Raw genomic sequence first — 23,890 nt, forward strand, 5'->3', positions numbered from 1 at the left:
AGGCGCGAACGCCCATAGGCCGGCTCCGCGGCTGCCGTTCAGGCAGAACCGCTGCGTCTGTTCAAAACAAAGAGGGGGGACGGGAGGCGTGCGCGGCGCGGGCCCGGCCTCCGAGGACTTTCCCGGCCTCCGAGGGCTGCAGATCCGTCGGGCGAAGATGGAGGGGAGCCTCGGAGGCGGCCTTCTCTCGGGGTCCGACGGCCCCCAGGCCCTCGGGGAGACCACGCAGGCCTGGGAGGAGCTGCTGCACCGCCTGCAGGAGACCCTGGACCTGCTGTCCCCGCAGGAGCTGCGCACCTTCCGCTCCCTCCTCGCCAAGCAGGACGAGGAGCCGCGCGTGACGCCGCTCAAGCTGGAGCTGGAGGGCGGCAGCATCGCGGGGCTGGCGCGGCTCCTCGCCAAGCACTACCCCCCGGGCACCGCGGCGCGCGTCCTGGTCAAGGTCCTGCAGCAGCTGCCCCGCACCGACCTGCTGCCGCGCTGGCAGGGCTTCCTCGCCTACGGCCCGGGTGAGCGCGGGCTCCGGCCCGAGGCGGTCCTCCCGGGGCGCGGGCTCCGGCCCGAGGCGGTCCTCCCGGGGCGCGGGCTCCGGCCCGGGGTGGTCTTCCCGGGGCGCGGGACCCCGGCCCGAGGTGGTCCTCCCGGGGCGCGGGCTCCGGCCCGGGGTGGTCCTCCCGGGGCGCGGAACCCCGGCCCGAGGCGGTCCTCCCGGGGCGCGGGACCCCGGCCCGGGGCGGTCCTCCCGGGACGCGGGCTCCTGCCCGGGGCGGTCCTCCCGAGGCGCGGGCTCCTGCCCGGGGCGGTCCTCCCAAGGCGCGGGCTCCGGCCCACCCGGGGATTTCCAGGCGGCTCCCGAGGGGCCCCTCCGCGCCCAGAGCAGAGGCTGAACCAGGAGGGTGGGAGCATCGAGGGGCTCATTGCACCTGCGGCGGGCAGGTGGGGTGGGGGGAGGGGGAGGGGAGAGGGGGATGGAATGGGGGGTGCGTGGGCGGGATGGGCACCTTGTCCACGCTGGGAATCCCCGTGTCCCGTGGAAGAAGAATAGCCATCAGGATCTGCTCGTGCGTTCGGAGGCGGGCTCAGAGGTCAGAGGGACTCAGCAGGCCTGAGATGCATTTGTAACAAGCACCTCCAAGGGATTGTGATGTGGGCGGCCTTGAGGGGACACCAGGAGCAGCCCCGGTTGGAATCCTCTCTGCCGGGTCTCCGGTGGGTGTTCGGGGGCCGGAGGTCTTCGCCTCCTTGCACACCGTTAGCTCATTGCCATGAATCTGGGAAGGTGTGTAGAGGAAATGCACAGGAAAACAGGTTGAGGGAGGGGGATTAGTCCCTCCTCTATCCCCAAATTTAATAAGTGCATGTGTGTATAATAAATGAGTGAATGGAGAGAGAGAGAGAGAGAGAGAGAGAGAGAGAGGCGTAATGCAGTACTTATATGGGAGGCTTTGAGGTGGACACTAAAATGCCTGTCCATGGCCCGTGCCCTCAGCCTGCATATGAGCTGGTTGAGTTGGAGGTAGGGAGCCGCTGCTGATTTTGCAGGTTGGCAGCGGAGACCTGTAATTGCCAACAAACAAGGCCTGCAGGCTGGATACTGTCCCACTGACCTTTGACTCCCCCTTGGTTTGCTGCCCCTGCACTGTGCTTACACTGTCTCTCCCTGCCTCCCTCCCTCCTTCCCTCCCTCCCTCCACCCTCCCCCCCTTAGTTGTTTATGTATCACAGTTTAATCTTCCTTCATCTTCTCTTTATTGATGTCTTGGTCTCCTCCTCAGGAAGTGCATGTGCCTAATGTCAGTTAGTCCTTGTCCTTTAACCTCTGGCTGGGGTCTTTCTGTCCTTGAACCTCACGGGGCCTGAGGGAGCTCTGTTTTAGGGTTCTAGCCTCATGAGTTGGGGGGAGGGGGCATCCCTAACCCAAGGAAGCTGTTCTAAAATGTGATGGAAGCCTGCTGGACCCACAAGCATGAGAGGCCGTGGGAAATGCTTGGGAGGAACTTGATTCAAAAGAAAAATAATAATAATAATAATAATAATAATAATAATGTTCTTTTTTTTTGTTCTCTTCCCATGAAAATTCATTCAGTGATCCCAAGAAAGGCTCTGAAGAGGAGCTATAACTGTGTGGACGGGGACTCGGTAAATATGACCCTCACTCCCACCCTGCACGCTGCTTATTAAAGCTGGCGTTTGGCCCCCACTTGGACATTTGGGGTGCTGCTCCTGTGGGGTCAGAGATGACTCACCACCTTTGTGCTTATCTCCCTCAGCCAGATCTCACTGCTTCCTGTTCTAACAGCCGGCTGAAACCACTGTTACTCTCTCTATTTTACAAATCAAAGCAAGTGGCCACTGGAGATAAAACACTGTTTGCATGGCCTTAGGTTTTTTTTAATTGTTGTTTTATTATGGATATTTTAAATGTACATAAAGTAGAGAGACTGGGAAGATGGCTCCTCCAATCTCGGAATACTTCTGCTTCAGCAATTAGCAACACAATAGCCAGTCCTGTTTTATTTGTCCTCCCTCTCCCCCCCATTATTTTAAAGCAAATCTAGATATCTTATCACGTTCATCTACATATACTTTATTTTATTGTAGTATGTATCTCTGAGAAAGCTTTTCTTCAAAACAGAACCATAATTCCTTACTTTTACCTAAAACAAAGCATTTAGCTATCCTCGACTGGTTCCTATGCATTTTATTTTATTTTTAAAATATATTTTATTGATTTTTACAGAGAGGAAGAGAGAGGGATAGAGAGTTAGAAACAGATCAGCTGCCTCCTGCACAGGCCCCACTGGGGATGTACACGCAACCAAGGTACATGCCCTTGACCGGAATTGAACCTGAGACCCTTCAGTCCACAGGCCAACCCCTATCCACTGAGCCAAACTGGCTAGGGCCCTATGTGTTTTAAAGTTGGTTTGTTGGAATCAGAACTCTGGTCTACACAATTACATTTGACTGGTTTGTCTCTTAAGACTTCTTCCTGCCCTGGCCGGGTTAGCTCAGTGGACAGAGCGTTCGAATCTGGATAAAGGGTCCCAGGTTCCGGGTTTGATTCTGGTAAAGGGCACTTAGTATTATACTTGGGTTGCAGGCTCCTCCCCGCCCGGGCCCTAGTCGGGACACGTGCAAAGTGCAGGAGGCAACCAATTATGTTTCTCTCACATCGATATTTCTCTTTGTCTTTCACTCTTCCTTTCACTTGCTCTAAAAATCAATGGAAAAATATCCTTGGGTGAGGATTTAAAAAACAAACAATAACACAAAAAACGTCTTCTTTAGCCCTTTTCTAGTTGCATATATGTTGGCAAACTGGCTCTGTTGACAAATGAGTTTGCCGACCGCTGTGTTAAAGAAACCAGATTGTCCTGTAAAATCCCCCACATTCTGGATTTTAATGGCTCCAACCTGGTGTTGTCATTTACCACGTTGCTCTGTCAGTCCTGCTTCCTGAAACGGTAGTTATGGTTGTATATAGGGGTTGTCTGAGAAAGGTATTGGGACGAACTATAAATCAAGTCATGCCTCCCCCCAGAGAGGCCATCACTGCTGTGCCCCTGATCTGAACTGGGAAACCTCACCATTAATCCCAGGAGAAACTCATCGTTTCATAGACCGTTGACCCTTGAATAACCCAGGCTGGAACTTACCCCGGGAGTTTCCCATTGACCCGAGTTGTTCAGGGGTCAGCCTTCCGTGGGTTGGTCTAAACTTTGTTTCTTGGCTTTGCTGGCAAACAGGAGGACTGCTACGACCTGAGAGGCAGGCGGAACGCTTTCCTCATGTGCGTGAAGAAGAACAGGCTCGGGGCCGACCGGGACGTCCATCTCATGAAGCAGTGGCTTGACCACTGCCAGTTCGAATATAGGTCATGCATCGACCCCGACAAAAAGGTAACACATTAGCCGAAACCGGTTTGGCTCAGTGGATAGAGCGTCAGCCTGCGGACTGAAGGGTCCCAGGTTGATTCCGGTCAAGGGCATGTATAATACCTTGGTTGCGGCACATCCCCAGTAAGGGGTGTGCAAAAGGCAGCTGATCGATGATTCTCTATCATCGATGTTTCTAACTCTCTATCTCTCTCCCTTCCTCTCTGTAAAAAATATATTTAAAAAAAAGGTAACACATTAAAATAAAAATGAAAAATTGTAGCTTGGATTGTATACCCTTCTTTTTTTATTAGGTAAATAATTGGGCCCGACGGGCGTGGCTCAGTGGTTGAGTAGGGCCCTATGAACCAGGAGATCACAGTTCGATTCCCAGTCAGGGCACATGCCTTGGGTTTTAGGCTCGATTCCCAGCGCGGGGCGTGCAAGAGGCAGGCAATCAATGATTCTCTCTCATTGATGTTCTCTGCCTCTCCCTTCCACTGAGCCAAACCAGGTTTCTGCGTTAGTGTTCTTGAGAATGACCTGGTCTCTAAGGCCTTGAGAACCAACTGGTTAACTTCTACAGAAATCCTTTGGGATTTTGATTGGTATGACACTGAATTGAGATTAATTTAGAGTGAATTAGCAAATTAACAGTATTAAGTCACCTCAGCCAGAAGCATCAGCATGTCATGGTTTGTTTATGCTGCCTCTTCACCAAATATATATATATTTTTGGTTTTCTTCACTTAGGTAATCCGTATTCCTTGTTTTCTGTTTGTTTGTTTGTTTGTTTGTTTTTTCCCTCTAGGTATTTTAGTTTTGTTGTTACCACAGATGGGATCCCCTTTTCCATTATGTGGCTTAAATGATTATTGCTGGGTAATTGGGGGAATGTAGACTCTGTAAGGGAATCTTACATCTGGTCAACTTGATGATCCCCAATTCTAATAGTTTTTTAGTTGATTTATTTTATATTTCTAGATAGTCAGGTTATCTGTATATAATGAGCTTTGGTTCTTTGTTTCCAATATTTGAACTTCATTTACTTTTTGCTTTACTTCATTGAGATGGGTAGGGTCTTTATTAAGACATGCATGGCTGCCCCTGCGGGTGGACTTTGATGACATCTGCTGATAGACTCCGGTAGGTGTATCTTAATGGCTAGACTCTTCCATTCCCTTCCGTTTCTACCTTATTAAGAGTATTAGTTCTATAAAATACTTTTTATTAAAATAAGTTAATAATAGAACTAAAAACACCAACCCTTTGAAGAGCTATAATTCTGTTGTATTTTGTGGTAGATAATCAGAAATGCCCTAATTTTGTCAAACTAGAACCAGTAGCACAAGAAGAAAGCAAATGAACTCTGAGAGCAACCAAAAGGGAGTGACAAGTCGAGAAACGAATAATTACCCCATACTAACTCTTGTTAGAGACGTGGGTATTTTCATACACCTCTAGTGTCTCTGATTTCCTCCCACCTTCAGTTCTTATCCTATACTAGCAGCCCTGTGCACGAATCCGTGCACCAGTAGCTCTCTGTGGGGCCTGGCCGCTCTGCGCCCGCTGCCCAGAGGCTCTCCGTGGCCCAGAGGCCCATTCCGCCAGGCTGCTCACACTGCCCCCTCTCAGCTGCCACCCCCCCCCCTCCCCCCAGGACTGGGGGACTCTGGCAGGGCTGAGAGGACTGGGTGCTACCATCTTGTGGCTATGGGTGCCACTATTTTTGTGATGGAGTGTTGGTTAATTTGCATATAAGCCTTTCTTAGGACAAGAAAAAGATAATTTACAAATTGGCCCTCACATAAGATGGCTGCCCCCATGTGGTCAAAGATGGTCACCACAAAATGGCTGGCAGGAGAAGGTAGATGTGGGCAATCAGGCCAGCAGGGGAGGGCAGTTAGGAGTGACCTGGCCTGCATGGGAGGGCAGTTAGGGGTGACTGGGCTGGCAGGGGAGGGCAGTTGGGGGGGACCAGGCCTGCAAAGGAGGACAGTTCGGGGGGATCGGGCCTACAAGGGAGGGCGGTTGGGGGCGACCGGGCCAGCAGGGGAGGGCACTTGGGGGTGATGGGGCTGGCAGGGGAGTGGTTAGGGAGTGATCAGGCTGGCAGGCAGGCGAGCGGTTGGGAGCCAGCAGTCCCGCATTGTGAGAGGGATGTCCGACTGCTGGTTTAGATCGGACATCCCCATGGGGGATTGGAGAGGGTGCAGGCTGGGTTGAAGGGCACACCCTTCCCCAAAGTGCACGAATTTTGTGCACTGGGCCTCTAGTCTATATATATAAAAGCCCAATATGCAAAGTATACCCTGGCAGTTTGACTGACTGGGAGTTCAGTCACTCGCTATGACATGCACTGACCACCAGGGGGTGGCACGGAATGAAGGAAGGCCCTGGCCGGCAGCCGCTAGGGACTCTACCTGTGCCCGAATTTTATGCACTGGGCCTCTAGTTTCAATATATTATTCTATTTCACAGGAGTTACTTGAACAACTAACATCATTTCGTGATGGCTTAAATGAAATTAAAGATGAAATTAGCTGTTGCCTTGTCACGCTTATGTCCCATGGAGAAAAAGGCTATCTGAAAATAAAATATGATGAAAGAGTCAGCCTGGAAGAGATTTTTGAAATGTTCAATAATAAAAATTGTCCAGCACTTCAGGAGAAACCAAAGATCTTTATAATCCAGGCCTGCAGAGGAGGTAAGTGGAAACATCATCACGTTTGTAGGAAATTCTCATACTGATGACAGAGTAAAGAAGACTAGGTTTAAAAACATATACGAGCAAATAATACATTTTAAATGAGAGGATCCTTAGCGGATGTAACTTCAGTCGTATAGTTGTACTAGCGAGTTTGAGCTGGGGGAAGGAATGGATGGAAAACTGAACTGGGATAGAGTAGCTAACTTGGGCTGAGGAACGGTCCAAGTCACTGACTTCATGAGGTGGGTCTGGGAGCTTCAAATGCTGGGGGAGGCTATGTGTACAAAGGGATGTCCCACCTTCCAGGTGACTCCATGTGGCATGTGGGACTAACATCCGACTTAGCTTATTTCTCTCTTCTTATGAAGATACAAGCTGTGTATTTATTTATTTTATTTTAAATATGTTTTATTGATTTTTAAAGGGAAAGGGGAGAGAGAGAAATAGAAACATTGGTGAGAGAGAAACATGATAGGGGCCTCCTACAAGCCCCCTACAGGGATGGGCTGCCTCCTGCATGCTCCCTGCTGGGGAACGAGCCTGCAACCCTGGCATGTGCCCTGCCAACCTCTGGGTGCATGGGTTGATGCTCAACCACTGAGCCACACCGGCTGGGCATGGTGACGTTTATTAAGGGTCGCTGGTGTCGGTGATGTATCATTGTAGTTTGTCTCTTCATCCTTCAAAAAACAGAGAGAAGAGATAGTGGTGTTGAAACAGATGATGAGCCCATGGAATTGGATGACATATCCGAGAGGAAGAGGCTGCCCACGTTCAGTGATTATTTCATCATCTATCCTACCCAGGCAGGTAAGACAGCGAAGCTAGATGATTGTGAGATGCCCATTACCCCCCTCCATCTCCCTTCAACAATGGTTCCTACTTTCAGAAATGGTAGGTTGGCATCTTACCGTTCATTTCTTCCGGAAAGACATCAACCTCTGCGTAACCACAAAGTAAATAAGGTCATTCATTGGCTGTCATGTGCAAACAATGTTGGCTCAAAAGCTAACTTTTGAGCCAACATTGGTTTATCTTTTAGACTCTGCATTATTTTTTATGTCAGCTGTGTGTGTGTGTGTGTGTGTGTGTGTGTGTGTGTGTGTTTTAATCCTCACCTGAGGATTTAAACTTTTAGACTCTGCATTATTTTTTATGTCAGCTGTGTGTGTGTGTGTGTGTGTGTGTGTGTGTGTGTGTTTTAATCCTCACCTGAGGATATTTTTCCATTGATTATAGAGAGAGTGGAAGAGAGAGGGAAAGTCAGAGAGAAATATCGATGTCAGAGAAACACATCGATTGGATGCCTCCAACATGAGCCCTGACCAGGGCCTGGGCCAGGGAGGAACCTGCAACTGAGGTACATGCCCTTGACCGGAATCGAACCCAGAAGCCTTCAGTCTGCAGGCTGACGCTCTGTCCACTGAGCCAAACTGACTAAGGTGTTTTGTTATGTTTTTTAAAAATATACTTTTATTGATTTCAGAGAGTAAGGGGAAAGGATAGAGAGATAGAAACATTAATGATGAGAGAGGATCATTGATCAGTAGCCTCCTGCATATCCCTCACTGGGGATGGAGCCTGCAACCCAGGCATGTGCCCTTGACTGGAATCGAACCCAGTACCCTTTAGTCCACAGGCCAACGCTCTATCCACTGAGCCAAACCATCTAGGGCTAGAGTTGAGTTTCTTCATGTAAAATGAGGATGACAAAATTTACTTATGTCATTAGGATGTTATGTAAATTATGTAATGCAGATACTGTGCTTATCGTAATTGGCATAATAAATACTGAAAAATTAGCTAATGTTATTACTAATGTATTATGCTAATAACATCATTTTTATTACTAATACTGTTACTAATAACTTAAAAGTTTTTTAAAATCTTATGTGCTGAAGGGGTGAACTTGACAGGGAAATGTAGAGAAGACAGAAGTAGATGGTCAAGGACATTTATTTGATTGTTTTATCTTAACCTTCAAAAAGGATTAAGGTAGTATGTTCAAGATAAAATGTTAGTGAAGAAATGGAAACTAAGAATGTAAAGGCAGTAAGATAAAATGAAACATACTAAATCGTGAGACATGAAAAATGTCCCTACTAAAGTTAGATGTAAGATTCCACTTCTTGGTTATTTACCCAAGAGAGATCAAAGCATATGTCCTCATAGTCATTTGTACACACATGTTCATAGTGTACAAATAGTTATTTGAAGTAGTCAGAAACTCTTAACTAACCCAAATTACCATCACTAGGTGAATGGATAAGCAAATCGTCATATATCATACTTTGAATACTACTCAGCGTTAAAAAGAAATGAGCTCCAGCCCAACCAGTGTGGCTCAGTGGTTGAGCATCAACCTATGAACTAGGAGGTCAGGGTTCAATTCCCGGTCAGGGCACATGCCTGGGTTTTGAGCTTGATCCCCAGGAAGTGGCATGCAGGAGACAGCCCATCAATGATTCTCTCACCATTGACATTTCTCTCTCTCTCCCTCTCCTTTCCTCACTAAAATCAATAAAAACATTTTAAAAAAATAGAAGAGGGATAAAATGAAGCAAATGGCGAAATGATGGAAACCATTGAACCTGAGGGATGATTCTATGGGGAAGTGTTAAACTTTTGCTTCCTACCTTTGTGTATATTTGAAAACCTTTACTGAAAGAATGCCCTATTGAGAGTTTTGTGCTGTTTGTCACATGGGCCAGCTGTAATGGCCCATGTCTGTATGGCCCCAGGCACACTTCTGTTAATGCAAGAGTGTTTCCGTCCTCTCAGTTCAAAGCCATTTCCTAGGCTTTAACTGGGCACAAGAACAATTCGCGCAAGTGGAAGAGGAAAATGCACGAATGTTTGTTTTAATTTGTAGATCACGTTGCTTTACGGCACCCCCGCACTGGCTCTGTGATGATTGAGGCAATGACTGAAATCTTCGAAAAGTATGGGAATAAGTGGCACATCGCCGACTTTTTCACCAAAGTAAGTACATTCCAGGGTCTTTGCGCTTCATTCACTCTAAAGCGAATGCACTCGATGAGAAGGTTATAATGACAAGATTGACCTTAGCCTTGTAATCAGTGTTAGTGTTGCTGTTACTGTGCTCCTTTACAACCTTTCCTAATTAACTCTCTTTTCACATAAAAATGCCAGATTAAGAAGAAACTCACTCTGGCTGGTGTTGCTCACTTGTACAGGGGTGCTTTCCTCAGCCCCTCAGGCTAGGTCAGCTCTTTTTCTTTTTTCAAATATACTTTATTGATTTTTTACAGAGAGGAAGAGAGAGGGATAGAGAGTTAGAAACATCGATGAGAGAGAAGCATCGATCAGCTGCCTCCTGCACACCCCCTACTGGGGATGTGCCCGCAACCAAGGTACGTGCCCTTGACCGGAATCGAACCTGGGACCCTTCAGTCCGCAGGCCGACGGTCTATCCACTGAGCCAAACCAGTTTTGGCCAGTCTAATGTTCTTTCTATCTCACAGGACCGAGCACTTGTGGGACATCTCCCTATAGTGATGTCTGCATTGCGTTCCTAGGGGTCAGCATTCTGCCACCTCCTCCTGGCGGGTTTCCTGAGAGACCCTCTGCTCGGGGCTCTGCAGGCTCGTGGACAGTTTGTGCTTTTCTCTTGCAGGTGAATAACAAGGTGGTGCACACGGAGTTTTTTCTGCGTGATGAACCAATAAAAGTATCGCTTGTCATGGAATCAACTCTAACTAGATTCGTGTACTTTTGACATCAGGATGGTTTAAAAAAATAAGCACTTCTTTATAACAGACTTTGTAAAGAACTGTGAGGCTTTGTAGCATAGGACAAATGAGACTCATTTTGTATTATTTTTGTCACTGGTTGTATTTCTCTAATTTGTTTTGTATCCATATGTTGTTTTCTAAGATTTAACTACATGTATTTGGAGTTTGTAAATAGACTTTTTTTTTACTGAATTTTTTATTTCCTGAACTGTGATGAAGACATGGAAGTCCAGCCCCGTGTGTGTGCTGTTTTATCATGTCCTTCTCTTGCTGATCACCCCCATCCTCTCCACTGTCTCCGCTTGGTGCTGGTGTTAAGCCTCATCTTCTTGGCTTAGTAATCCGGAACTGCCTTTATGTGGACTTCCCCTGGTTCACCTGTTTCCCCATATTGTCTGCAGCCAGGCTGAACTCCTTGTTGACTTCCTAAGCCATCCCCGAGTCTGACCTTGGGTATCTGTACTTGTCCTCTGTGTCTTTGATGCCTTCATGTTTTCACCCCCCTCCTACTCTCCAGCTCCTCCTCGTTGCCTCAGCACCTTTGAATGAACTGCTGCTTTCTGCCTGGCACACTCTGTTCCACCCATAGGTAAGTCCCTTCTGTCCTTCCAAGTTTAGTTCAAGCATCCTTGCCTCGGATGACAAAAAGGGAGAGAGAACTAGCAGCCCCTCACGCTAGGTCAGCTCTTCAGTACTCGGAGACCCTCTGCTTTTCTTCTGTAGCATTTAACACTACTGTACTCACAGACGGTGTCGTGGCTGCTAGTCTCTTCAGTTGTAAGCTCCAAAAGGCAGAGGCCACGTATCTTACTCGTAACTGTATTCCAGCTTCCATCTGTGCCTTAAGACAAAAGCCCCGTGAGAAATGTTGAGCAAAGGACTGATCCACCTTTCCATTATTTTATCCATTCCTCAGACCTCGCCTCATTACCTCCGTGCCTGTCTAGCCACATGCTAGTCATCCCCACCTGTGTGTCCCATGGCCACTTTTTAGAAATATATGTTTTTTATTGAGTTCAGAGAGGAAGGGAGAGGAAGAGAGAAGTAGAAACATCATGGCTCCATCCTGCATGTCCCCCATTGGGGGTTGAGCCCACAACTCGGCCATGTGCCCTGACCTGGAATCGAACCTGACCTTCTAGTTCCTAGGTCAATGCTGAACCATTGAGCCAGGCTCCATGGCCACTTTTCGTCAGTCGGAAGTTAAGCTGTTTCCCCTAAATCTCCCCACCCGCTTTCTGTTAATCCTTTGCCTCCTCGCTGCCTACAGAACGTACATCAGCTTATCCCAAGTCCTCAGCCAGGCCCTGCTGACACTACCCGAGTACTCCCGGCTTGTCCTGGTCTTGGCTATTCCAGATGATCTGCTGTTCCCTCAGTCATCCCCTCACTGAACACTCTGATACTTTGTCCCAGTTCACTCTCCTTTCCACCCGAGACGCCCTCTGTTCTGTGTGCTTCCTCCAGAATACATTCTTCAGGGTGCCCCTTGGGTCCCCGCCCGCTAAAAGGAAAATCTGAATGCAGACGAGTGTCTTCACAGTAACTGAGCATGGGTTTCCACTGTGATGGTGCTCTAACTTCCTGTGTAACGTGGACCGTGTCCGGACCTCGGTTTCCCCATCTGTAGAAAAGGAGGTGTGGCTCAGCCGACTCAGAACTCGTCCTGCTGGACCTCAGGGAACTTTGACTTCTCAGGGAACTTGCTCATGAACGTCCCGCAGAGGTGACTGTTCCTACACCCAGAGGCTCGAGATGGCATCGCATCAGACGGTTGGGCCTGCAGGCGAACGCAGGCGGTTGGTGAGGATGCTGTGAAGATCGACGGAAGCAACCCAGGATTTCCAGGCCTATCTCCATTTCAGGGATAATTGAGTCCTTTTTGGTTAGTGAGATTTCTTAAGCATCCATACATGTGATTGAATCTTGGAACCTTGGAGTTCCATTTGCTCTGTAGCTTTGATTTTTGTATAGAGCATTAAAATGTCTCCTTGGTTCGTACGTAACTCTGCGTTCACTTGCGTTTGTAGGACTTCCGGGCACAGGGGCCGCTTCTAGGCGGGCTGGCGGCACCTGAATTATCACCAGCTCTTCCTGGGAGAGCTTCAGTGACTTGTTCAGAGTCACTGTTAGAAGGTGGTACAGCTGGGGTTCCAAAGCACGAACTTAACATAAGACGCAGAGTACGAAGTGATTGGGAAAAGTTACACAGATGGATGCTTGCGGTGGACAGAAGGGACCATACCATGTAACAGAATGAGAGCTTTGCAACAAAGCAGGGAAAAGGGATTCTGGGACATGGCTCAGGCACCACAGGTAAAGGACTACCGGACACCTAGGTATCAGGCAAACGGGTGTAGAGGAGCAGCAAGGAAGTCTGGGTTAGAAAGGGCGGTGAGAAGATGCCCAAGATGAACTTGATGCCTGGGGCCAGTTAGATGCCTCATATTCTCCCAGCTTCAAATCTCTTCGCTACCCAATGCTGTGGGAAGTGTAGTCCAAAATTATTACGGTCCCTAGCACAATTTTATATATGGGGGGAAAAGTCATTTAGTTTTTAAATACAAGGCCCAGAAACCAAAGTTTGGAAAAGGAAGGCGCTGAGATGTTTGTTCATCAGAAATGGGCGGGAATAAAATAATGATGGAGATGGTTGTGCGGAATGGAGCCTGCGCAATGGAGCCACGGCCATTTGACAAGTGAGTCTTAGGCCAGGGCTGCTCCACTGGGACTTCCCATTCCCACGGTGCGTTTTTCATCTCAGGACTCTTCTCATTTCCTCCCCAAGAGTTTTCACCCTGCAGATTAGTGTCAAGGACAAAGTGTTGTGGGGGAAATATTAGTGTCTTGTGGAGAAACAAACACGTGAACGTAATTACAGTGCTATGTCCTGGTAGTTACAATGATGGAAGGTGTCCTTCAGACCTTGGTGGACAGAGGAGGGAGCTGATGAGATGGTTTGGGAGTATCCGGAAGGTTCTCTAGAGTCCTTCACCACCAGAAAGTTCATAAAACTATTCCGAAGTCTTACCTTTTGTGAGAGCCAGAACATCTCCAGGTACTTAGTTTCTAAGGATGCTGAAAGCCAAGCCACCACGTTTACTCCTTTTCTACGCCAGCTTTGGAAGCATCAGGGTGTTGTTTTCAATATACAATATTGTACGAACATCCTATGTTCCTCAGAAAATTTAAAAAATACTGGAAAATGAGGGGGAAACCCCACCCGCTTTCTGTACGTGTACACCTGTAGTTCTCACCTTGGCTGCACATTAGGATGATCTCAGGAGCTGTTTTTATAAATCAGATTTTCTTGGTTTGGGTTGAGCATGTTGAAAAGCTTGCAACTGATTCTAAGTGCAGCCAGGGTTGAAACCTACTGTATACGTAACTATTAACCATTTGGCCATTTAAAATAACCTTTTAATGCGTTCCAGTTTTCTAAGAATCACCCTCTAATTCTCTTTTGCACCATAGAATTTTAATTATTTTTTAAATGGTTATATAGTATTGTATTTGAGTATATTTTTAGTAACCAACCGATTGGTGAATATTGCTATTTTTTATACCTTCTCCCTCCCCCCCCCCCCCCCCATAAAAAAAAAATTCTCATGCATCTGTGCAGTCTTGTTCTTTTTATTTTTTTCTGGAAAATTTCCCATAAGTGAACTTTCAGAATCTGAATTACACACTTCTAAAATGTCCTCCAAAAAAGTGCCAGTAGTTTCTGCAGCTTTTGTTCATCCAACACTCGGACTTGTGGGTTCCACACTCCTTCCCACGTAGGGGCACTGCGGCTTAGGTGAGGGACCCGCGGTGGTCTCAGGTCAGGACAACAGGCTCCAGTCCTGGCAGGCGGGCTGGCTTCCGGTTCGCTGGGGGGGGGGGAGGGGGGAAGGTACCCTAAGTCGCCGTGCTCCGCACCCCCAGCACCACGGCGCCCCCTTCCGCCGCTCCGAGAGCCCGCGCCGCGCCGTCAGCCCGCCTCCCGGAAGGAGAAGGCCTGGACCCGCCCCTCTTCCGCCCGGCGTTTGCTGTCATTGGCTGGCGGCAGGGTATATAATCACGTCATTTCCGCCCGTCAGGCCTTTCCGCGCTACCCAGGGAGGGCTCCATACGGCGTTGTTCTCGGTGAGTTCCCAGTGAGGGTCCCCGCGTCCTCCCAGGGCCGCTGGAACCACCTTCCTGCACAGACGCGGGGTGTGAGGACCGACCGGGGGTGGGATCTGCAGACGGAGCGGGTTTGGGGCGGCTCGGCGCCCTCCGCATCCGCCCGGCGGCCGCACGTGGCGGACTGGGCCCGCGTCTCCCACAATGCTCGGCGGGCGCGCTGGAGCCGGGCTCGGGGCCGAGTTGCTAGTGGGCGCGGGTTCAGGAAGGGAGAGTGGGGGGTGCACCGTGCTGCGATCGCTTGGGGCTCCCAGACTTTGGCTGTGAAACCAGAGGCCTAGGCTCCACCTTCCACCTGCTGCTAGGGCTCGTCGGTTCTTCCCTTTGGTGATCATGGGTTTTGAGCAAAAGGAATTGCTACCGGAGGGAGAGGTTAATTCCAGCGTGCCCACCGACGAGCTACTTGAATGTAAACGTGTTCATGTCTCTACCGCCTTGGCTCTGCTTATGTTCTCGAATTTGGCTGCCTTTTCACATCTGGTAGTTAGCTTTGCTCATCTAGAACTTGAGCTTAACTCCTGGGTACCTTGAGAAGTGTTTAAGTCTCCATTCACTAGTCTGATTTAGTTTGTTACCCGGCTGCTTCCCCACCTTCACACCACTTTCTCCGCTGCGATTTGATGCGGTTAGTACGTGTGTAGTGTAGTCTGTACAATAATTGTGTCTCATCTCGCTGGACTGGGTGGTCAGTCTAGAAGGTGGGCTAGATTCCATTTAAAAAAGGAGTTGCTTTGAGGGGTAATTAGAATGCACCTGCTCCCCTATCCCACTGGAATGAAAAGGACTAGATGTGTGTGAATGTGTGTTTCTTTCAGGTTCCCACGTGACTTAAAGGGAAACCTCACAATGTCCGGAGCGCTTGATGTCCTGCAAATGAAGGAGGAGGATGTCCTCAAATTCCTTGCAGCAGGAACCCACTTAGGTGGCACCAACCTTGACTTCCAAATGGAGCAGTACATCTACAAGAGGAAAAGCGATGGTCAGTCATTGCTGTAGTGGCCTTTTTTTTTTTCTTCCCCATTTCCCATTTCAGGGCAAATTTTGACTCCCGCCGTTCTGATGAGAAGTGCTGGGTGAGGTAATTTCTGCGTCTGCTTTGGAGGGCGCTCTCCTAAGTAATAAAACCAGGTCTCTAGGTTGAGAACAGGCTTTAAAACCAGCTGTTCGAACTGGCTGAGGTTGGAAGGAAAGGTTTCTGGGCCCCACTGGAAAAGGGTGGTGGGACTTGAGTTGGGTCATGAAGGTGGGAGGTGAGATGATGAAGCTCATGAGCTGAGTTCCCCTCCCCCATAGTACCTTATATTTCACAGGTGCTGATAGGGGTTAGTTCAACTAAATCCGGAGGGAAATCAAGCAAGAGATGGACATTAGTTGGGCTTGGGAGGTATTAAAAGAAGGAATATAGGTTGTGTCGAGAGTGTGAAAGCATTACAGTGGGTAACGCAGTTCTCAGCTCGGAGATGGAGCCACAGAGGGATTTCAGCTATGATGGAGTTTTAGAATGAATTTGGTGTCAAGGCATAGGAGCGGAAAGAGTGGTGAGGCCAGACAGTGGGCAACAGCTAGGCATTACCACTGAGAAAGAGCCGATGATGGCCTGCTGATGGAAAGCTGCACACTATTAAAGCTCGGGGTGGAGGCCAGTCTTGGCTGATGAACTTCTGAGTGTCGGAAGTGTGCTATATTAATGGCAGGACTTTCGCTGACACCAGTAGAGCTTGCCTCAATGACTGGAGTTGATAGTGCTCTCTGGCCACACTCAACTGTTTAGAAGAGTGCCCATTTGCAAAGCCAGGTCATGTGCTAACACCTCTGCTGCCGCTAGGCATCTACATCATCAATCTGAAGAGAACCTGGGAGAAGCTTCTGCTGGCAGCTCGGGCCATTGTTGCCATTGAAAACCCAGCTGACGTCAGTGTCATATCGTCCAGGAATACTGGCCAGGTTGGTGGAACAATATGCTTGGTTTTGTTATTAAAAAGTAAACGTTTAAAAATATACATTTTGGGTTATATGGGAGAGTATAAAAATAACCCATGATTTCACTCTAGAAATGTTTGAGCTGCCAGTATTCACCATTTCCAGTGCATATTTCACTTGCCACCTAACATGTTGAGGATCATTTTTCATGTCATGTATTTTCTTGTGCCACTAAATATTGAGAAACGACCCTGATGAAATGGCTCATCAGTTTTAATGGCAGTCAAATTTTTTATATTTGAGAGAAGTTTTGTTGTCAGCTGCAGAGTTTTTCAGAAGGGTTTCGAAGTCTTCTGGCAGCATGCCCTGCTTTTCCCTTTTCCCTTCCCTGCTCCTAAAATAAAAGAAAGGTTGTCTAAGAGTATAGTGCTAGTCCTCTCATCCAAGTCTTCATAAGAAGCAAGCAAAAGTAAGGATCTTTTCCAACTTAAATAAGAAAGCTTTTTTTGTTCACCCCATTTCTTTTTTTTTTTTTTTTTTTTTTTTTTTAATAAATTTTTATTTTTCATATTATTACAAATGTTCCTTCCCCCCCCCCCCCCACCATTGCTCTCCTCCACCAGGTTCCCACCCCACCCTCTGCCCTTTCCCCTCTCCCCATTGTCCTCATCCATAGGTGCACAGTTTATGTTCAGTCTCTTTCCACGCCCCCCTCTCCCCTTTTCCCCAAGAATCGTCAGTTCACTCCCCTTCCATACCTCTGATTCTATTATATTCAACAGTTAATATTGTTCATCAGATTTTTTTAATTTCCTTGGTTTTTAGATTCACTTGTTGATAATTACGTATTTGTTGTTCATAATTTTTATCTTTGTTTACTTTCTCTTCTGAAAGAACCCCCTTCAGCAATTCATATAATTCTGGTTTGGTGGTGATGAACTCCTTCAGCTTTTTTTTATTAGTGAAGCTCTTTATCTGGCCTTCGATTCTGAGTGATAGCTTTGCTGGGTAGCTTATTTTTGGCTGTAGGTTCTTGCTATTCATCACCTTGAATATTTCTTGCCATTCCCTTCTGGCCTGCATGGTTTCTGTTGAGAAGTCAGCTGACAATCGTATAGGTGCTCCTTTATAAGTTACTACCTTCTTTGCTCTTGCTTCTTTTAATATTCTCTCTTTATCTTTTGCTCTTGGAATTTTAATAATGATGTGTCTCGGTGTGGTCCTCTTTGGATTCCTTTTGTTTGGAGTTCTGTGCGCTTCCTGGACTTGTAAGTCAAATTCTTTCACCAGGTGGGGGAAGTTTTCTGTCACTATTTCTTTCAGTATGTTTTCAATATCTTGCTCTCTCTCATCTTCTGGAACCCCCATAATTCTGATGTTGGTTCGCTTGAAGTTGTCCCAGAGGTTTCTTACATTATCTTCAATTTTCTGGATTCTCTTGCCTTCTAGCTTCTGTGGAGGAGTGTCTTCTGGCTCTTTATGTTCCAAATCTTTGACTTGATTCTTGCGATCTTCCCTTCTGTTTTTAGGACTCTGTAGAATATTTTTTATTTCAGACAATGTATTCTTTATTTCTTGTTGATCCCTTATCATTTCTTGTTGACTCCTTATTAATTCTAGTTGATCTCTTTTCATATCCTCATAGGCCTTATCCATCTTTTCTAGGAAATTCTTGAAAAACCTTATAAGCGTAGATTTGAACTCTATATCCAGACGCTTTTTGTCCTCCATTTCTTTCGTTTGTGATCTATTTTGTTGTCGCATTTCGCAGTTACAGATGGGACGGGGTTTCAGGGTGGAGCCTGCAGCTTTGGCTTCCGTCAGCCCCGCCCTATGCGGGTCCTTCAGTGCTCGCTGCCGGCGCCTCTGAGAGAAAGGTGCCCTCGATTTTCGCCTGCTGCCAAACAGTCTATGCTCTCCCACAATGAGCCCGGTATTGGGGTTCAGTTCAGTTGGAAGTGGAGTTGGAGGTGGCGTTCACAGCAGTCTGGAGCCCCAGTCTCCTTCCCGTCAGGGCAATCCCGCGGCACAGCCGACCGTCCCTTCTCTGGGGGCAGTGTGCGCGCCTCCGGGACCTCCTTTCTCCGCTACCCCGGGGTTCCGACTTACAGCCCAGCTCCCTATGGCTGAGCCTGAGTCCCCGGGGTCTGGCCCAGAACTGGGGTTCAGAGCAGTCAGGGGCCCAGCACAGTCGGAGTTTTATCTCCTTTCCGCTAGGGAACGCCCGCCAGGCACTCGGCCTCCCTCCTCTCCGGCTCCGTCCTCTCCGCGCGCGCCGTGTGTCTCCGTACCTTGGGCTTTTACAGCTCCTCCGTGCTTCCTTCTGGTTTTCTCCTTGCTTCTTGTTGTAGGATTTCCAGTCAGTCGACTTTCCTGTAGTTCTGGGTAATGTCCATTTTATATTTTAGTTGTATTTTATTAAAATTGTTGTGTGCGGCTGCGGCTAGTTGCCTACCCGAGCAGCCATCTTGGATCGCCTATCTGTTCACCCCATTTCTAATTTAAAAAAAAAAATCCTTTGATTTGAACGGAGCTTTCAAAATCATGGGAGAATCCTTTCATGTTTCATTGTTTAGCTTGACAATAAAACTAGTTCCCATTAATTTCAGTGTGTTTGGGGGGGTGGGGCTAGTGGAGTTGGTTGTTCCTCAGAGGCTGGCTTGTGACTGGATCCCTCCAGTTTGGTGCCTGGTAGAAGAAAATCTACTGTGGAATGAACTTAATGACCACTCCCACACTTCCTTCACTGAAAACTTGCTAAGCATTTATATTGATCTAGGAAGTGTTGCTAGGTAGTTGGGATGTAGCTGGAAAACAGACATCTGCCTTTTGGAAGGCAAACAGGAAATAATCAGCTCTAGAGGAGAAAAAGGTGAGGGAAGGTAAAGAAAGCTGGCTGTTTCTGCTTTTGTAGGATAGCTGTGTGATAACTTGACCAGAGCTGGAAGTGCTTACTGGTTATTGGGCACTGTTGTATTGGTTCGTTTAATTATAACTCTATTAGAGGCCCAGTGCACAAATGAGTGCGTGGGTGGGGTCCCTAGGCCTGGCCTACAATTGAGGTCATCTTGCCCAATTCCAATTGGGGCCAGCCAGCCGGTGGGGGCGGGACCTGGGGAGTGCACCTGCTACCATAGCAACTAGTCAACTGGATTTTCAGTTGTAAGGGTCCTTAGGCTTTTGTATTTGTAGATGAGCAACCTGGAGGCATATGAGTAATTAGTCCAAGTCACCCACAAAGTGGCCCACATGGGTAGAAACCAAGCAGTGTGGCTATGTCCTTTTTTTAACTCTAGTCTTTGTGTACATATTGGTCAGGTAACATGGAGGACAGGAATTGCTGGAATTTGATGCTTTCATTTTTGAGAAAGGGTATTTGGGAGATCTGGCTAACTAGGCTGCTTCACGTGATCACAACCCGTCACACGTTTACTCTGCTAACTCGTACCGTTAATTCTTAAGCGAGCTGTGCTGAAGTTCGCTGCTGCCACTGGAGCCACTCCTATTGCCGGCCGCTTCACCCCTGGAACCTTCACCAACCAGATCCAGGCAGCCTTCCGGGAGCCAAGACTTCTGGTGGTGACTGACCCCAGGGCTGACCACCAGCCTCTCACAGAGGCGTCTTATGTTAACCTGCCCACCATTGCTCTGTGTAACACAGACTCTCCTCTGCGCTATGTGGACATTGCCATCCCTTGCAACAACAAGGTAACTGCTTTTCGATCTAAACTAGATCTTGAGAATGAGTGCTCCAGAGATGGTTGGGCATTCCTCTGCACATTGTTAGAGCTTGGAGTTGCGGCTACTGGTGGCCCATTGACTCTCAAGTGTAGGTAGTGTGCTACACGAGAGGCAAGATTCTTGCAAACACCATAAGGGTCTGTGGCCCAATGAGTGGAGTTTGATAGTAATTCTTGCTACAAGTATGAGTTGAATGTATGAGAGTTTTAAGGATATGAAAACATTTGAAAAGGGATCTGTTTTCTGTTTTCTCCAAATTTCTTGATTTATTTGGGCCTCTCAGGTATTACTCAGCCTTTCTGTTTTCAGACCAGCTTGCTGAATCCTGTAAGATCCTTAAAAGGTGGGCTGCATATGGTTCAAGTTGGTCTGGTTTGTCACTGGTCTCAAAACCCTGAATCTCCTGAATGTTTTTAATTAAATAACCATTGTCCTGGCACTGATCTTGGGGTATTTCATTTTGTTGCCTGGGATAGAGGCTTGACAGCGGTACTTTTGTAAAATCTCAACCAATCAAGGTTGAGAGCTACTGATAAATAGAACAAATAATCTATATTATTATAAACACTTATACTAAGCCATGTCTGTTCTCTGGGAACCAAGAACCTAGATGATGTGGGTTTGGGTTAGGTGGAATGGGAGGTACACAGTTTGGGGTGACCAAGTGTAGCATATATGTAATATAATTTTTTACATTGATTTCAGAGAGGAAGGGAGAGTGGGGAGAGAGCTAGAAACATCAATGATGAGAGAGAATCATTTATCGGCTTCCTCCTGCATGCCTCACACTGGGGATCAAGCCTGCAAAACCTGGGCATGTGCCCTGACTGGGAATTGAACCAGAACTCCTGATTCAGGGAGATGGTCAACCTTGGAGCCCCATCGGCCCAAGTGTCACTTTTTAATATCCTGTATTCTTGCAGGGGGCTCACTCAGTGGGTCTGATGTGGTGGATGCTGGCCCGGGAAGTACTACGCATGCGGGGCACCATCTCCCGTGAACACCCGTGGGAAGTCATGCCTGATCTGTACTTCTACAGAGATCCTGAGGAGGTAAGCTTCTGCCACAAAGGCTTTATGGTCACATAAGCAAATTGGACACCTTGGTTTATACTTGCAAGTAAAATTTGTTAGTCCTTATGAAAAAACAACACTTTCTTTTTAACCAGATTGAAAAGGAAGAGCAGGCCGCTGCTGAAAAGGCTGTGACCAAGGAGGAGTTTCAGGGTGAATGGACTGCGCCTGCTCCTGAGTTCACTGCTGCGCAGCCTGAGGTCGCAGACTGGTCTGAAGGCGTGCAGGTGCCCTCCGTGCCCATTCAGCAGTTTCCTACTGGTGAGTACAGTAACACCTCCATGTAACGGACCAATGGGGGGGAGGGGTGTTAAACCCAAAGTCCATTAAAAATTGACAAGTTGGTTTACCTGTTTTTACTTATGTAGGCATGTTTGTGTAGTTAAAATTAAGTATGAAAAGTTAACTTTACAGTAAAGTTTTCTTTATGTATTACTGTAATTTTAAATTTGTACTGAGTAGGTCTAGTCACTTCAAGTAAACAAATGCACATATCTGAGGTATGGCTTAGCACATGTCATATCATCCAAGGAAAGTCATGCCATTTAACAACAACCAATTACCTCAGTGATGTAGTGTGATCATACTCTAATCATTGGCTGAACATTTACAAGTGGTGACTCTTGAGTTTAAATATGTAGACTATAGTTGTAGATACATAACGTTTATGTCAGCGAAATCACTGGTGTTTTTTTCAACATGGCCTGTTCACTAAAATTTGTTAAAAATAACAGTATGGATTAATAACAAAAATAACCTGTTAATTGTGAACAAATCCTGGTTAAAAGCCTTTTAAAATTAATAGGGTGTTAATTTTCACATGACATAGACTGGAAATTTTGCCCATTAAATTTGAAGTCTGTTAAATCAAGGTCTGCAAAATCAATGGTTGACTGTATCGTGATACAAGTGCATCATTGGAACGTCTGTTTTTAATTTGAATGACCTCCATGGCCATGTTAAAAAGTTTGTCCCACTACTCATAGCTGTGTTAACTTGAGAGATTGAATTCAGGTGCATTTGAAGTGATCTGACTTTGAAATGTGTGTCTGACAGAACGCAAGGCAGATTGCTGGTGCCAGGAAGGTGACAAAAGGTACTGTGGGAACAGAGCTGATGGCTTTTTCTTTGTATTTTCTTAACAGAAGACTGGAGTGCTCAACCTGCCACTGAAGACTGGTCTGCAGCCCCCACTGCTCAGGCTACTGAGTGGGTAGCAACAACCACTGAGTGGTCCTAAGCCGTTCTTCCACAAATTCTTAACAGAACGGAAATAAGGTTGATGGAAAATAAACAGTTTCTAAAAGTCGTGTCCATTTGTTTGTTTTTTTATTCCAGATCAAGATGCCTGGAATTACTTTAGGTGCCTTGACAAGTAAGTGTATTACTTTTCACTTGGGAATTTTCCAGAGCTTTTTTGTATGAGGATCATCATGTGTTCTGGAAATAGATGTCAATAGCTGCACATAAGTATTAACCCTAGGATTATTTTTTCCAAGGCTCTGATACTCTTAACATCTGTATTGGTCAATTCTGTAGAATCCAGACTTTAATTGGTTTTCATTGACAGCCCTACTATTTGACAGTTGTATGGCCAGTGTATGAGTGATGTGGCATTGAAGACCCACTCTGGGCAAAGGTGTGATATGGTCTTCAGTTGTGGAACCACTGGAGGGGTCACAGCCTCCCCAGCTTTGAGAGTCGCCTATTTTCTGTCACCTAGTCAGCTTATCTATAGTTTCTGGGAGAGGGTTGTACAGGTGTGAAATTCTATAGAATTATAGCATAGTGCTCTGTGCATTTTAGTTCTATTAAGAATATGGCTCTACTGATGTCACAGTGCCACTCAGCCAAGTGAAAACCATTGTCTTGAATGAAAATAGAGGAATTAAGTGGACCCAGGTTTGGATTCATTGTACCCTTGGAAATGGACAAAATGTCATGTGACTGTTCTCTGGGCCCCTTGCAGCGGAGCAGAGGCAGAGGGGAGCCCTCAGCTCCAGCAGCATTAGCTTCATAGGAAGTGCCATAGGCTGTGTTGAGGACAAGTTTGGACAAATCTGCCAGGTCCTTCAACGCTCCAGTGTGTTGGGACCTCAAACCCATGACAAGTGGTCAGCAACACCTGCAGTGATTTCTGGAATCTGATGGCTGGAAAGTAGGGGTAGGTGGGGGAGAAGGAACTCTGGGTATAAGGGCCAAGTGAGGGGTGGAAAGCTCATTTGTCAGAATGTCTTGGGGTCAAGGAAGCTGTTCAGAGACCAAAGAATAGGAAAACATAGTTTCATCTGGGCATTCCTGTCTCCCAATTGCTGAACCCTCCAGAGCAGGGGTCCTCAAACTTTTTAAAGTGGGGGCCAGATCACGGTCCCTCAGAGAGCTGGAGGGCCGGGCTATATGAACTACTAATTCCTACTGTAACACCTCGGCTGCGCTCACTGCCCAAAAAACCTGGCGGGCCGGATCAGACTCCTCTGCGGGCCGCATGTGGCCCGCGGGCCGTAGTTTGAAGACCCCTGCTCCAGAGTAAGGTCTATTCCTGAGTAAGCTATCTCAGATCCCCTTCCAAGCCTGTGTCTTAGCGCCCAATATCTCCAACCTGGAAACCTTGCTGCACTCTTGGGATGTTTGCCTTCTGGCATTGGC

General features: G+C 47.3%; 2 protein-coding genes across 2 annotated transcripts; both read left to right on the plus strand.

The window, feature by feature from the left end:
• Positions 1–12,349, plus strand: LOC311631991 (caspase-14-like). Its single transcript, XM_084902856.1, has 7 exons — positions 1–509; positions 2,087–2,139; positions 3,750–3,902; positions 6,360–6,585; positions 7,282–7,398; positions 9,461–9,570; positions 10,226–12,349. The coding sequence occupies exons 1-7, from the start codon at positions 158–160 to the stop codon at positions 10,325–10,327; spliced, it is 1,113 nt and encodes a 370-aa protein (XP_084758982.1). The 5' UTR covers positions 1–157; the 3' UTR covers positions 10,328–12,349.
• A 2,066-nt stretch (positions 12,350–14,415) lies between these two features.
• Positions 14,416–22,560, plus strand: RPSA (ribosomal protein SA). Its single transcript, XM_084903163.1, has 7 exons — positions 14,416–14,471; positions 15,326–15,489; positions 16,336–16,454; positions 19,893–20,138; positions 21,095–21,223; positions 21,340–21,505; positions 22,390–22,560. Exons 2-7 carry the CDS (start codon positions 15,357–15,359, stop codon positions 22,482–22,484), a joined length of 888 nt encoding a protein of 295 aa, XP_084759289.1. The 5' UTR covers positions 14,416–14,471; positions 15,326–15,356; the 3' UTR covers positions 22,485–22,560.
• Positions 22,561–23,890: the final 1,330 nt, after the last annotated feature.

Source organism: Pipistrellus hanaki (assembly GCF_964339955.1).
Source record: "Pipistrellus hanaki genome assembly, chromosome: 13".
In the NCBI taxonomy this organism is placed as follows: Eukaryota; Metazoa; Chordata; class Mammalia; order Chiroptera; family Vespertilionidae; genus Pipistrellus; species Pipistrellus hanaki.